This window comes from Artemia franciscana, chromosome 21 (genome assembly GCF_032884065.1).
Source record: "Artemia franciscana chromosome 21, ASM3288406v1, whole genome shotgun sequence".
Lineage (NCBI taxonomy): Eukaryota > Metazoa > Arthropoda > Branchiopoda > Anostraca > Artemiidae > Artemia > Artemia franciscana.
Genome location: NC_088883.1, coordinates 1646892 through 1663674, shown reverse-complemented (window position 1 = coordinate 1663674; position 16783 = coordinate 1646892). Strand labels below are relative to the sequence as shown.

At 34.4% G+C, this 16783-nt stretch overlaps 1 protein-coding gene and 1 long non-coding RNA gene across 6 annotated transcripts in view; both read left to right on the top strand.

Annotated features, from left to right (window-relative positions):
* Positions 1-14721, top strand: part of LOC136040575 (uncharacterized) — a 145158-nt gene extending 130437 nt beyond the window's left edge. For all 5 annotated transcript variants that reach the window (XM_065724814.1, XM_065724811.1, XM_065724813.1 and 2 more), the window contains 2 exons: positions 4163-4413; positions 14531-14721. In XM_065724814.1, coding sequence (XP_065580886.1) covers positions 4163-4413; positions 14531-14675 — 396 coding nt within the window. In that variant the 3' untranslated portion in view covers positions 14676-14721. The remainder of the gene's footprint in view (positions 1-4162; positions 4414-14530) is intronic.
* Positions 14722-15550: 829 nt separating this feature from the next.
* Positions 15551-16017, top strand: LOC136040576 (uncharacterized). The gene is made up of 2 exons (XR_010620815.1): positions 15551-15658; positions 15728-16017. It is a non-coding gene; the product is annotated as an uncharacterized LOC136040576 (long non-coding RNA).
* Positions 16018-16783: the final 766 nt, after the last annotated feature.

Below are 16783 nucleotides of genomic sequence, written 5' to 3'. Positions count from 1 at the left end.
ATGTATTGTTCAGAGTGGAGCTTGGTCTGATTCGGACGGATTAATAGCAAACGTTCTGATTCAATCGTTGCATACATATCAACGATGCATTGGTGAAACAATTGGTGGCATTTTAAAATATAATTGTCTTCATCCTGACGAATCATTAGTCTATAGGAATAATTATTCATTGCACTGCATTTCTTATCCATTTGTTTGTTAGTGGATGGAACTATATATTTATTATTAAAGTGATAGCCGTCGGCTCCATCCCAAAAAATGATGGGATATTGTAGGGCATCGTAGCATCGATGAGTTTCAGCAGTTCTTACCAACTGAGCGTTTCGCTTATGAAGAATAATATCTTGAGGTAAAAACTGATCACCGACCATAACGATTGACACTTCGTCGATAGTTGGAGCATTGTATCTACGCACATGTTCGTCAATAGGCGTTTTGTCAGCGGAAATGACAATTTTATGCGTATCAGTAGGCATCAAATCGATTGCTGTTTTGAACAGGCGCATTAAATCATTATTATCGTGGAAAAGATTTTGCAATTGGGAAACGATAGTCCTTTCAATGTCGGGAGAAATTTCGCAACGTGCATTCAATTCAGAATTTCTATCACTGATGAAGTACAGGTGTAAAAATTTATGATTCTCACCTTAGAATGGTAGAAGGGACCCCGCTCTATGATAAATTTGCCCTTTTACTTTGAAAGTAGGCATAAATTGATCTTCATTTTCGATTTGGGCACCAAACGACGTCATTTGGAAATATAAGTTATACTTTCTGATGTTTGATAAAAAAAAGGCTTAGATTCTGACGTAGTTCCAGTAAGCAAAGTCTTCAATGGCTCTGGTGGTGCTGCCAGTTGAGGAAGTTTATCTTTTCCTGAGGCGCAACACATTCCCATTGTTTCACCATTTTTTTTCAAGGCCTTGCAATAGGGACATTTTTCTTTTCATCAGTTCAGTTTCATTTCATCGAATTCGAAAGAGGGCATCAAAACTAATTTACTCCAACTGTTACCAAAATTACCAACCAACTGTTAATGAAGATTTAAATATTGAATACTTGATTAATATAAAGTGATAGAGAAAATGTAGAAGAACTGAAACCTGTTTTTTTTTTTTTTTTATGAAAAGTGTAACAGACGGACAGACAGTACATTTTTTTTATATAGAAGATTTTATACATATAGGTTTCTTTTTTTCCTTTTTTTTTCTTTTTTTAGTTTTTTTTTCAATTTTCTTCTTTTTTTAGTTTTTTTTTAGTTTTTTTAGTTTTTAATTTTTTTAGTTTTTTCTTTTAGTTTTTTTTTGTTTGTTTATTTTATTAGTTTTTTTCTTTTTTAGTTGTTTCTTTTTTTTTGTTTTTTTCTTTTTTTACTTTTTTTTCTTTTTTTAGTTTTTGTCTTTTCTTTTTATTTTTTTCGTTTTTTCCCTTTTTCAATTTTTTTTTATTTTTTTCCAAGTTTTTTTTATTTTTTTTTTTTTTAGTTTTTCTTTTTTAGTTTTCTTATTTTCCCTTTTTTAATTTTTAATTTTTTTTTTGTTTTTTATTTTTTCTTTTTTTTTGAGTTTTTTCTTTTTTTGTTTTTTGTTTTTTTCTTTTTTTAGTTTTTTTTCTTTTTCTTTTTTTTCTTTTTTTTCTTGTTTTTTAGTCTTTTTTTCCTTTTTTTAGTTGTTTCCTTATTTTAGAATTTTTCTCTTTCTTCTTTTTTTAGTTTTCTTTTTCTTCTTAATTTTTTTTTTCCTTTTTTTATTGTAAATATGTATAGATATTGTAAGTAAGTAGTAATTTGTTTAACGACGCTTCTTAACTACTAAGGTCCCTGCGTTGGCCCTGCAGTGCATTGCTGCAGCATGATTCGATCTCTGGGTCCTATATTACCAAGCTAAGGTCAAACCCACTGCGCCACCACAAGACTTGTAAATATTGTAGCCGACAGACACTATATTGTTATCCTACCCGCGCTTTTCGATAATCCTAATGCCCCCTTGGGATATTTGAATTTTGTTTTTCATAATTTTACGTGTATTCATCTGAAGGAGGCATAAAAAACCATCAAATATTGTATTTTTTTGGAGTCGTCCTCTTGGCACATTTTATGCTCATCAAAAATACTGTCTTGATTACAGAACATTTTGTATAATGTGTGAGGTCATTGCGATACTATTATGTATCTTTTTGCTCTTTAAATGCATTTGAATGTGACGTCATTCGTATGAAAAGTGTTCTGTTCAAAATAAAGCTCTAAAGTACAGTTAGCCAAAGAGCGACGCCCTGACCGTTACCCCTCCCCTCCCCTCCCCCCAAAAATTGCCATATATCGCCAGTTGGACCTGTGCCCCACGTTGGGAATCACGAGTTTAGAATGAGGAGGGAAGCAGGACTGTGTACTAACTTGTTTTGTTAAAAATTATTCTTACGTATACAGAGAAAAGTATTTTAGAAAAGAGAAAAGTAGAATATTTTAGTTCAATTTCTATCGGAATTTATCAACAGGTAACAATTGAGGAGACAAGAGAAAGGAAAATGAAAGATTGAGAAGTAGAAAAATTAAACCGATACCAAAAATAATTAGTAAGACATCCCATAAAACGAAAAAAAGTAAAGACTATAAACAAAAAAAAATTACAAAGTAAGAAAGTCAGATCTGGAAAAACTACAGTAGTTTCTTTTTCTTTAAAAATTCATTACGATGATCTAAAAATAAATAAGTAAAGAAAATGAAGGTATAAATCATAGTAACGCCTCTAAATAAAAACAAATTCTTTAGCTTATCAGATGTGATTTTCTTTCATGTTGTTTTCTTTTTTTATATAGCGTTTGCATGTTCAAGTTTATCTATGTTAGTTCGCAGAGTTTGCGTTTGAATACTTTAAATAGGTTAAGGTTCATTCACTAGATCTGTTTGAGAGAGTTCATCAATAGGGTTTTATTTGACCTCAGTAAATTATCATAAATTGAGTTCAATCCAAATTCACCTGTATCTCTGTTTATGGAATTATTCTTGAATAGAATTTTTTTAATTTCGACTAAAGTCTTAAACTGTAATTTTTTTGTAACATTTGTGGACAGGAGTTCTGTATAAATATGTTAGTTTTAATTTTAATACTTTAGCATTTCTGCTGACGAGGATCGCTGTACATGTAGTCGAAATATCCAGGCTTTTGTATCTATTTTCACTGTCTAATAAATGGACGTATCCCCATTTGGACGTTTATTTGTTCGTCTTAGAAAGGCAGTATGGTCTTGGGAAAAAAAATCCTAATTTAAGGTGTTACGTCGAAAACACAAACATATCCTAAAAATTAGAAAAGATCTGGCATTGAATTTTTTCTTAAAAGACATCAATACAACAAATTTATAAAAATAACAACTATAGCTTTGCATATGAGAAGTTCTTCCATTTTTCCGTTTCTGTATAAGCCTTTATGTGTTTTCTAGTGTATGTTAACTGTATAACCTTGTTTTTTTTTCTTCTTCTTACCTTTTCTTCTTACTTTATAAAGCCTTTTGGATGTCAAACTGAAATTTTCGGACTTTTGTTATTATAGATCGATAGATCATTGTATTTCAAAAGGTTAGGTGCCCTATAAATGTACATAAAAAATGTGTTTAAAACAAGATAATAACACCCTCCCCCCCCTAAAAAAATCAAAAGGATAAGCACGCAAGAGAAAAATACCTATTTTAGAGACAGTATAACTCAATCGCAAAAACTTTTCCTTCTTTCCAAGCATTTTATGTTTTTACACACCAGCGTAAGCTACTTTAGTTGAGTTTCTACTTTCAAGTGTGTGGGGAAGCTGCAAATATTTTTATATGTAAATATTCTTTGCCTGAAATTGTCAAATTGATTTTGATATTGCCAAATTTGATATTGATATATAAATTGCCAATTGATATTGCCAAATTGATATTGCCTGATTGCCAAAATATTTTTGCATGTAAATGTTTTTGCCTGAAATATAAAAGCACCGAGCAGATGCATATTTTATTTCCGTAAAAACATTTTTAATTGGAATCTCAACAATTACTGTATATAAATTTGTTTTTATTATGAATCGAAGTTCATTGTTGTCAAAATAATTATTTATTATCCTTTCTGCCTCAGTATTTTTTTTTTTTTTTAGATTTGTTTCAGAATAATTCCCCATTTCTTTTGCAGAGCTCTGGTAACGAGGATGTTATGTTCTGCAAAATATGTCTGACACAATATGTTGTGGCAACAGTGTCGTTCAAGGACATACCATGGTCTGTTGCGCTAACCCCTCGTCATTGTTTGAAGACTGGCTCAATTCTGGTTGTCATATCCGGTGTTGCCGTTGGCGCGTGGGCAATCACCAAAAATTTTCCGGACGCCCGAATAAGAATGTTGGTAGCTGGTGTAGCTCTTATCTTAGAATACGTACTTGCAAGGTGAATATTAAATTACCAGGGACAGTGAAAATAAAGTCTGATTGTCTTTAAATGTTTTGGGGTAACTTGCACAGTCATATATATAAAAAAAAAGATAACAGAAAATTGGTGGTTGAGTGCTTAATGAAAAAGAACTCCAATTTAGTTTAGCAGTTTTTGGTAGCAGTTTGTGCCAACTAAAAAAAAGAAACGGGCAAAAAATTTGCAAAAAAAAATGGGCTAAAAATATGTGGTAAGAAGGTGTGGCTTTCCCTTGACAAAAGTTCAAAAAAGGAGAAATTTGCCAACATAATAAATGGCTTAACAAAGCTTAATAAATGGATTTACGCCCCAAATGGGGACCAGGATGTTTAGTTTAGTTTACACCCGATCCTTACTTGCAAGGTTCCACAGTTTCTGTGAAGACTTGAAAAATGGGGAATAAGCATGAGAAATAGTGAAAAAAAATAATTAAGGAAATATTATAGGAAATGGCACCCAAAGCAGCTCATTTTCTTATTTTCTGGCATTTTTAGGGAGTGCTATCTCGCAATTCCGCGAAACTGGAAATTTGCGCATTCACAAATTAAATTCCAGTTCATATATTGGTCGAGGTATTGCTGCAGTTGCCGAACTGCTCTTATATTTCTGGATTTTTTGGTTTTTTGCGTAAAAACGAAATAAAATCTAGTTTCCTTTATTCTGGTTTATTGTTCCCAGTTTGTTTTGGTAATGGTAATTTTAGAGCATCCCAGGTGCTCTAAAATTGCAATATATATATATATATACTAGCTGTTGGGATGGCGCTTGGCGCCACCCCAACACCTAGTTGGTGGGGGCGCTTCGCGCCCCCCCAAGCCCCCCCGCGTGCGTAAGTCGTTACGCGCCATATTAGTTACGCGCCATTGTAGTTGTTTCCCTGTGTCCCACCTGTGAATATATATATATATATATATATATATATATATATATATATATATATATATATATATATATATATATATATTGCTGTCCCATTGTCTGTCCATATAAATAGATTGTCAGGTTTACCAGCTCTTGAACATGCAACATAATAATTATCCAGGGGAAAACAATCTGTATTCAGATCTATACCGCATTTTTCTAACGATTGCCCTTGAGCTTTGTTGATGGTGATTACTAATCGAACATTCCCTGTGGCCCCGCCGTCATTTATATATCCCCCTGTGCCCCCGGCGTCCCCGTTGTAGTTGTGTCCCTGTGTCCTGGTCGTCATTTATATTCCGTGTCCCGGTCGTCATTTGTGTCCCGGCATCCCTGTCTGTAATCTCTCTTTGAGTGTCGCGGTCGTCATTTATATTCCCTGTGTCCCGGTGTCCCGGTCTGTAATTTCTCTTTGAGTGTCCCGGTCGTCATTTGTATTCCCTGTGTCCCGGTCGTCATTTGTGTCCCGGTGTCCCGGTCTATAGTGTCATCTTATAATGACGTCATATACAAAGCCTTATATACTTATAATGACGTCAAATGCAAACCCACAAACAAACAAACATGCATATATACAACTTATGTTTATATATTTAGATACAGTTTCTTCTTTAGTTTTTTTTTCTTTTTTAGTTTTTTCCTTTTTTTAGTTCCTTCTTTTTATTGATTTGTTTTCTTCAATTTGTCAATGTTCATTCTAACATTGACACTTGGAAAAATCTTTACGTGCCAAGCATGCTAAAGCTCCAACAATTTATATTAAACCTCAAAATTTGGGGTATCTGTTTTAAGGTTTTCGAATTACTTTAATCTATTGTCAAAATATATTGAAATATTTGTGCAATTCTCAGTTTTTTTTTAGTTTTTTTCTTTTTTTTAGTTTTTTGGCTTTTTTTAGTTTTTTTCTTTTCAGTTTTTAATCTTTTTTATTTTTTTACGTTTTTTCTTTTTAGGTTTTTCTTTTTTTAATTTTTTAATTCTTTATTTTTTTTTAGTTTTTTCTTTTTAGTTTTTTTTAGTTTTTTACCATTTTTCTTCTTTCGAATTACTTTAATCTATTGTCAAAATATTTCGAAATATTTATGCAATTCCCAGTTTTTACATTTTAGTTTGTTTTCTTTTATATATATATAGAAGATATAATCTAGCGTAACAGACAAAGTGTAACAGACATAACAGACAGACAACTTATTTATATATATATATATATATATATATATATATATATATATATATATATATATATATATATATATATATATATATATATATATAAATAAGTTGTCTGTGGATGTGTGGGTCTGTCTGTCGGGTGACGTCATGTTTGTGTGTTGACTGACGTCATGAAGTTAGTTGTCGTCATTTTTGTTATGATTGTGACGTCATTAAAGATATTTAAGACATGCGTTCACGTAGAAATCTACTAATGTTTAACTGTAAAATGACTGATGAACTTACAATGGCAACAGCCGAGGAAGATGCTCAAAGAGTCTATGCCATAAAACTTGCTGCTGATAGAGAAAGTAAGAAAAGAAAGCGTGCCGAGGAATCAAAAGAACAGCAAGGAAACAGGCTTGAGGCTGATAGAGAAAGTAAGAAAAGAAAGCGTGCCGAGGAATCAAAAGAACAGCAAGGAAACAGGCTTGAGGCTGATAGAGAAAGAAAGAACAGAAAGCGTGCCGAGGAACTACCAGAGCAACGCGAAACCAGACTTGCTGCTAAAAGAGAAAGTGAAAAAAGAAGGCGTGCCGAGGAACTACCAGAGCAACATGAAACCACACTTGCTGCTAAAAGAGAAAGTGAAAAAAGAAGGCATGCCGAGGAACTACCAGAGCAACATGAAACCAGACTTGCTGCTAAAAGAGAAAGTGAAAAAAGAAGGCGTGCCGAGGAATCACAAGAACAGCAAGAAATCAGGCTTGCTGCTGATAGAGAAAGTAAGAAAAGAAAGCGTGCCGAGGAATCCGAGCCACCTGAAAGTTATCGCCTGGCATTCAGGTACAGCCCAGTCGATGATTATAGCTTGAGTAGATGTGTTCAAATCGGGACTATGTCTAAAATTTGTCCCTATTGCAAGGCCTTGAAATTCAATGGTGAAACAATGGGAATGTGTTGCGCCTCGGGACTACCATTCTCAGGCGAGAATCATAAATTTTTACAATTGTACTTCATCAGTGATAGAAATTCCGAATTGAATGCACGTTGCGAAATCTCCCCCAACGTTGAAAGGACAATCGTTTCCCAATTGCAACATCTTTTCCACGAAAATAATAATTTAGTGCGTCTGTTCAAAACAGCCATCGAATTGATGCCCACTGATACGCATAAAATTGTTATTTCCGCTGACAAAACGCCTCCTGGCCAACATGTGCGTAGATACAATGCTCCAACTATCGACGAAGTGGCAATCTCGTTATGGTCGGTGATCAGTTTTTACCTCGAGATATTATTCTTCATAAGCGAAACGCTCAGTTGTTAAGAATTGCTGAAACTCATCGATGCTACGATGCCCTACAATATCCTATCATTTTTTGGGATGGAGCCGACGGCTATTTTTTTAATATTAAATTGATGAATCCAGCCACTAACAAAGAAATGAAGAAATGCAGTGCAATGCATTATTATTCCTATAGACTAATGATTCGGCAGGATGAAGAAAATTATATTTTAAAATGCCGTCAATTGTTTCACCAATTCGTCGTTGATATGTATGCTAAAATTGAATCAGAACGTCTGCTATATATCCGCCTGAATCAGACCAAGCTCCGCTCTGGACAATACATTCATTTGCGAGATGCAGTTATAAATAACGGTAATACCACAAACGTTGGAGGATTACCAATTTTACCTTCGTCATATGCTGGCAGTCCCCGTCATATGCATGAATATGCTCAAGATGCTATTGCGTATGTTCGTCTCTATGGTCGTCCAGATTTATTTATTACATTTACATGTAATCAATCTTGGGACGAGATACTGCAGCTTTTACTTCAAGGACAATCGGTGGTTCATAGACATTACATTACGGCCCGTGTCTTCCGGCAAAAGTTGAAATCACTGATAAACTACATAGTAAATTTTGAAGTGTTTGGGTCAGTGCGATGCTGGATGTACTCAGTGGAATGGCAAAAACGAGGTTGGTCACACGCACATATACTAATCTGGCTACATAAAAAAATTACTTCGAACGAAATTGATGATGTGATTTCCGCTGAAATACCCGATGAAAATGTCGATAAGGGGTTACATGATATTATTGTAAAAAATATGATACATGGACCTTGCGGTGCACTGAACGAAAATTCACCATGCATGGCCAAAGGAAGGTGCACAAAGCAATATCCTCGACTTTTAGTATCCAACACAATTACTGGCAATGATGGTTACCCACAATATAGAAGAAGATCTACTGAAGATGGCGGTAAAACAGCAATAATAAAGAAGCGTAACGGTACCACCATCGAAGTAGATAACCAGTGGGTTGTTCCATATTCCCCATTATTATCAAAAACATTTAATGCACACATAAACGTTGAATACTCTAACTCCGTAAAGGCAATCAAATACATATGTAAATACGTCAACAAAGGCAGTGACATGGCAGTTTTTGGCTTGCAGCCTGAAATCAAAGATATCGACGAAATCGTACAATATCAGGCTGGAAGATACATAAGCAGTAATGAAGCTGTTTGGCGAATTCTTTCATTTCCGATACATGAACGTAGTCCAGCTGTTGTTCACTTAGCGGTACATTTACAGAATGGTCAACGTGTTTATTTCTCGGAAACCAACGTGCAACAAAGAGCCCTGAATCCACCGGATACAAAGTTAACCGGTTTCTTTTCGCGTTGCAAAAATGATTCTTTTGTAAAAATCTGCTGTATACTGAAGTGCCTTTGTATTACACGTGGAATACTAAAAATAAAGTATTTGAACGTCGAAAACAGGGTAAGTCAGTCGACGGCCAACCTACCATCTTCAAAGATACCACGATAGGAAGACTCTACACCGTTCACCCCAATCAACATGAATGCTTCTTTCTACGCCTGCTTTTGGTGAATGTACCCGGTCCGACATCCTTCGAGTATTTGAGAACTGTAAACGGTACTATACATGACACTTACCGTAGTACATGCCAAGCTCTGAATTTATTGGAGAATGACCAACACTGGGATAACTGCATCAATGACGCGTGCGAAACGTCAACTCCAAGTCAAATTCGTGCATTGTTTGGCATCATTTTAACAACTTGCTCTCCATCAGCTCCTACAGAGTTATGGGAAAAATATAAGTCAAAAATGTCCGAAGATATACTCCATCGAAAACAGTTAGAGACGTCAGATATGACTTTTGATTTTACATCAGAAATTTATAACTACACTTTAGTTATTATAGAAGATTTGTGCGTACGTATGGCAAACAAACCTCTTCAGGATTTGGGAATGCCTTCACCTAACCGTATCGCTGCTGTTTCGACATGTGTAGAAATAGTTGGATCGTGGACAAAGTTACAGTACGAGTGATCTATTGTCGTATGTACAAAATAACATTTCCAAGTTAACGTCGGAACAAAAAGACATTTATGATACGATAATGCATTGTGTCGATAACAAAGTTGGAGAAATTTTCTTTTTGGATGCGCCAGGAGGTACTGGTAAAACGTTTGTGATAAAACTGATTCTGGCATCAATTCGATCAAAAAATGATATAGCGTTAGCAATTGCGTCGTCCGGAATAGCCGCAACATTGCTGCCTGGTGGAAGAACTGCTCATTCCGCTTTGAAATTGCCTCTGAATTTGCATTCTACAGAAACTCCCACGTGCAATATTTCCAAATCATCTGGTTTGGGTAAAGTATTGCAGCAATGCAAACTTATTATTTGGGATGAGTGCACAATGGCACACAAAAAATCGCTCGATTCTCTGGATCAATGCTTGAAAGATTTGCGAGGGAAGTCGAAACCCTTTGGCAGCACATTAATATTGCTTGCGGGAGATTTCACGCAAGCATTACTTATAATACCTAGATCAACTCCTGCAGACGAAATGAATGCTTGCCTGAAAAATTCTAATTTATGGGCACACGTAAAAACATTAAAATTAACTACAAATATGCGTGTCCGATTGCAAAACGATGACTCTGGTCAAACATTTTCAGATCAATTGCTGGCAATTGGAAACGGAAAGCTCCCAGTAGAATCAATTTCAGGACGTATACAATTACCTGCTGATTTCTGTAATTTAGTGACGTCCAAAAATGAATTGATTGAAAAAGTATTTCCGAATATTCTAAACAATTATAAAAATAATAAATGGCTAAGTGAAAGAGCGATTCTTGCACCCAAAAATATAGACGTCCACGAAATCAACAATATTGTTTTGACCAAGATTCGAGACCAGGCAGTCCTTTACAAGTCAGTCGACACAGTTTTGGAACCAAATGAAGCGGTTAATTATCCATCTGAATTTTTAAATTCCGTGGATCTTTCAGGGTTTCCACCACACGTGCTACAACTAAAAATAGGCGTACCAATAATACTTTTAAGAAATATCAACCCACCAAAGCTTTGCAATGGCACGCGATTTGCCGTAAAAAAAAGCAATGGAAAACCTAATAGAGGCCACAATCTTGACAGGGCCTTTTGAGGGTAAGGCTGTTCTTATTCCTCGCATTCCCATGATTCCAACGGATCTGCCTTTTCAATTCAAAAGATTGCAATTCCCAATTCGATTAGCATTTGCGATCACCATTAACAAAGCTCAAGGTCAATCATTAGAAAAATGTGGTATAGATCTTAATACTGATTGTTTTTCCCATGGACAATTGTACGTTGCATGTTCGAGGGTCGGTAAACCTGACAATCTATTTATATGCAGCAACAATTGGACAGCGAAGAATGTTGTATATTCGCAAGTTTTACGCAGTTAATTTGTATTGTATCTATCTATCTATCTATCTATATGAAAACGAGTTGTGTGTATGCATGTTTGTTTGTTTGTAAAAAGAGCGTTTGCATATGACGTCATTATTAGTACATAAGGCTTTGTATATGCACAGACAATGGGAAAGCCAAGAATGTTGTATATTTGCAAGTTTTACGTAGTTTGAAACACATATATAAATCTATATATATTCATAGGTGGTACACATGGACACAACTACAATGGTGCGTAACTAATATGGCGCGGAACGACTTACGTGCGCGGGGGGGCGCGAAGCGCCCCCACCAACTAGGTGTTGGGGTGGCGCGAAGCGCCACCCCAACCGCTAGTATATATATATATATATATATATATATATATATATATATATATATATATATATATATATATATATATATATATATATATATACTTCTAATGTTGCTATCACCTTATTAAATAATAAAAACAAGTTTTTTTAACTGAAAGTAAGGAGTGACATTAAAACTTTAAACGAACAGAAATTACTTCGTATATGAAAGGGGCTGCTTCCTCATCAACGCCCTGCTCTTTACGCTAAAGTTCGACTCTTTCTCTCAACTTTACTTTTTAAAACAGTAAATAGGGGGGCGGAGGGGGGAAATGAAAAATCTTGGAAACCGGAAATCTCGGGAAACGCTTAGAGTGGAGAGATCGGAATAAAACTTGATGGGAAGAATGAGCACAAGTTCTAGATACATTATTGACATAATCGGACTTGATCCGCTCTCTTTGGGGGGGGGGGAGATTTCTAGTGCTTCGACGAGTTCGAGAATAAGCACAAGATATAGATACGTGTTTGACATAAGCGGACCGGATTCGATCTCTTTAGGGGAGTTGGAGGTATTGCTAGTGCTTTGGCGAGTGTAGTGGTTCTTGATGTGCTTGGATAATAAAATCGATAACTCTAGTACCAATTCTAATTTTAGGTTCTGACCTCGTCAGAAGTGCCATATGAGCTCTTGGGTCTTCGTTTCATAAAACCTCTAGAAACTAAAATTGAACCATATTTTTCGCAGAGCTTATCGTTTGGCATCTCTTAATTCCCCGATAGAAAGCAAATGCAGACTAGGGGGAATCATACCACCACTTCTCCTCTCCCTTTAAGCTACTCACTAATTTTAATTACAAGTAGGCTCATCCAATCAAAGAGTTGTTGAAAAAGTCTACAAGCTAGTTAAGACCCTTCTGAGGCTAAAGGACTATCTCTTTACCAATTTAGACCAGTTTTAAAAGTTATACTAGCTATACCCTACCAAAAAGTAAATACTGAGTTATCACCCCCCCCCCCTCAGAATATAGTTCCCTTGAATATAGTTTTTTTTTTGCCCCAAATAGATGGCCAAAAAGCACAGTCTTCAGCAACTTATCATCATTTATTCGTTAAATCAGGCCTAGCTATCTTAATTTCTCAATAGTAAAAATGTGTGTGAAAAAAGAGTTATCTTCAATAAGAGGTATGAGACGGCTTATGTAACCTTAGGGACAGATAATATTTAAGCTCTTACTATGGGTCACTTGATAGGCACGTTTGTTTCACCTCAAATCGACGGTAAGTAGTTTCAGCTTATGTGAGAGGTAATGCTCAAAACTGGGACTACCTTAGAAAAGAAATTACCGTATTATACCAGATTTATTCATATTAGCACACAAAAAATCATTTATATTGTTATTTCATTAAATGTACTAGTACATTTACTTACTGTAAAAATAATACTAATCTTATTGCTCTAAAAGCCCTAGGGCTATGGTAATAAACAAAAGGAAAAGTTCAATTTTTACTGGCATAGTCGAAGGTGACATATGCACTGCATATACAAAAACATTACACCAATCACAATAATATGTGAGAAAGCCTGAGAAATCGTTCTAATGTTTTCACACTCACAAAACAATTACCCCCCACTCAACTTGCTAGCCATCTTTTCTCAAACATACAATCTCCATGCATTTCCGTTCGCCACTCACTCAATTCTTCACCCTCCTCCGTCTCAACTATATGCTCCACACATGGGGCAAAATGGCCCATCATGCACTTGTGTTCTCCCTAAATATTTTCTTCTTGTCTAAGTGGTAAACTATTCTCCTTCAATTCAATAATATACTTTAGCTTCCCCGCTCTCAAATTCACCTTGAAGAATACCTCTTCCCCCCATTGTCTCCTTTACAACGACGTAAAGTCGGAGGAAATCAGAAAAGCTCCTTTCATACAGCCAAACCTGTACCTCTTGATCACGTAAAATATTTCCTGCCATCTTTACCCACCTCATTATCTATACCCAATCTACTATTTCCATAATCTTCCACTCTTCTGAAATCTTCCTTACTCAGTATGGCTATGAACTTAAAAAGTCATCTCTAAGAGCTTCCAAGTAAGTAGTTTTAAGTGCATCTTTAGAATACGCTCCTAGAACTTAATAATATTCACTAACTTACAACCTTTTAGCGGAATAATTCCTAAACATCCTCTAATTACTATACTATTAATGTTTCTGTTTACACCTAATCATCTCTAAATTGAAACTTGTCACTTTTCTGAAAACTCCAAACGTCCAATGGATAATGCATCACAGATACTGCCTCATTTATAAAAATTTATGTTTTTATTATCGACATTTCTAAATTATTAATATTTCTAAGTTATCGACAAAGTGCAAATATATTTCCAGTAAACATGTCCCTTTTCGTCATTCGTAACTATTCGAGAAGAATACAGGCTAACAAGGCTTTCCAATAAAAAAAAATAAATAAAAAAAAATTTGAAAAATTGGACTTGGAGTGCGAAATTAGGCCCACAAATGTTTGTAGTGGAAAGGGGCGGAATTTTTTTTTTTTTTTTTTTTTTTTTTTTTTTTTTGTACATGAAGTTGTTGAAAGAAACCAATTTTACATGAAGTTGTTGAAAGAAAATGAAACGTAAAAGTCCAAAGAAATCATATGAATGCGATTTTAAGAGGAAGCAATTGTGCGATTTTTATCATATTTTGTTTTTGAATTCAGAATAGACTCATTGTCTTTTTTTCTTATATTTGAACTGTGTTCTTTGCTCTACAACTTCCTAAAGTTTTAATCAGTTGCTGTGATTGTATTTATGAATTATATTTTACTTTTGGAAAAAATAGTAAAACCTTTAAGATTTAGTGTAAAAGCTGTTTATTATAAAGTTCTCTGTTGTCAATTACAAAAGTAATTGTAATTCAAAAATATTTTACAGGTATATTGCAATAAGTACCATCGATTTGTTTCAACGATCGAAGATGTCGGCTATTCAGATTGTTGGCAACCCTGTCAAAAAGGAAAAGGATAATACAGACTTTCAAAGTCTTGCGTCCCATTGTGACGTTCTAATCGATTCCTAAAGTTTTTTTTTTCTCTTTCTTTGAATTTACTAAATTCTTCTTCTTAGATCCATATGTAAGGACAGTTTTCGAGATTTAGAATAGCAGTGGTATTTATAGAATAGGGACTTGGTTCATTTTTAGACGTATTTACACACTGAGAAGGAAGTACCTTCTAAATTTGTTTGGAAAAAGCCTTCACCCCGTGGTGAAACTTTAACAAAACATTGTAAAACGAATACTTGACCCTAAAAACGTACTTTAAAGCTTTGAGCCTCCCCCTTCTCTTTTCTAAACATTCACTCCCAACACTATGGACCGTCTTCATCAATTGGGTACATGTCTTGAGTAGTTTCTATGATTGGGTTTCTATAGATGGCGCTAAAAGATAGTATCTCATGACAGGGAATGTACAGTCCCATCTATCCATAGTTACTAGAAAACACGTATAAATGTTTGTAAGTAACCATCTTCTGACCGAATTGTCAAGCAGCATCGACGAAAAAGAATAAGTCTGACGTTTTTGTAAATTGGGGCTGCATCTGTCTTTGTGTCACCCCCTAGGCGAGTTTATTTTTGCCGCTCCTACTTTATAATTCATTTTTTAAAGTTGTTAGCTAATTGAAACCGACATTGAAGCTAACCTCTGGCTTAGTCCATTAGAAAATGTCCATTAGAATCTGCTTGCCATTAGAAAATCTAGCAATGAAATTCTATATAAAAAAGAAATAGGATTTTTCTAAAGCCTGTTATGTCTCCGTGAGTACGTACTTGAGGCTAAATAGCCACTACTCTGATAGACGGATCTATAGCCTGATTACTAATGGTTCTGATCAGCCCTGAAGACTGTGTTAGTATGAAATAGCTAGTGTCTCTAACACAACTAATTTTTCTTTCCAAATCCTATTTGATGTACTCTCCCCTTCCCCTTTTCCATAGAGACACTTTTCAGGTGAATATGAATGAATACGAATGTCAGGTGAATGAATCACCGCGCAATAGTGGTGAACCAATATGTAGCTCGCATATGTGAATGCAAATTTGTTCAACCAACATGTGAACGTAATATGCAGGTGAACCAATATGTAGTTTGCATATGTGAATGCAAATTTGTTGAACCAACATGTGAACGCAATATGCAGATGAATCAATATGTAGTTCGCATATGTGAACGCAAATTTGTTGAATCAGCATTTGAACGCAAATATTGGCTCAACCAATTCCATATTAATTATCACCTATATCAAGTCATAATAATTATAAAATGCATGTTCTAGAATTTCAAAAATTACTTTCTTTTTAAGATTGGAAAAGTTTGAACAAAGAAATATAGCATTACCAAACATGTAAAACTAATAGGTAATAGGATTTTATCGAAACTAATTTGAACAATACCTGACAGGGCTTATTAACGCTTATTCTCTTGTTTTCGTCATATAATGATAGTTTGATTAAAAAGTACTTTGACCGGAAAATGTCGACACTACTTTCTTTTGCAGATTTATTATAAAGTTTATTGCTATTAATAAAAAAAAAATTAATAATTATCAAGCACATTTTCCGTAATTTCAAAATTGCTTCCCTTTTAATATTAAAAGAAAAAAATGAAAAAAAAAAACAAAGTTACCAAACTTTTCTTTACCAAATAAGCGTAATTGAAATAATGTGCGATAGGAATTAACAATATCTTTTGTATTCAGTTTAATCTCTTTTTTCTCGTCTTAGGATGGTCTTAATCAAAAAGTAATTTCACAGAAAAGTGTCGACACTAATTAAGAAAGTTTTTTTTTTCTAAGACCACTTTTTTTATAGTTATAACTGTATAATGTTATTGTAATTTACTTAAAAATTTTAATTATTATAAAATGTAGATTTTGTATGTTTCAAATATTGATTTCCTTTTAAGGTGAAAACATTAAAGCTTTACCAAAAAAAGTGATAACTTGTTAAAAAATTTTATTACAATGGGCCTGTTTCTTGAATATGTTAGATTTCTACACTTCAGTCAAGTTAAGTTGGAAATCTTTCGAGTTTAAGATAAGTAGACTTTAAGTGAAATGGTTTCAGGATTTTCCCTTTATAATTTACTACAGTTTAATATTTGCCTGTGTATATATATATTGGGGCTA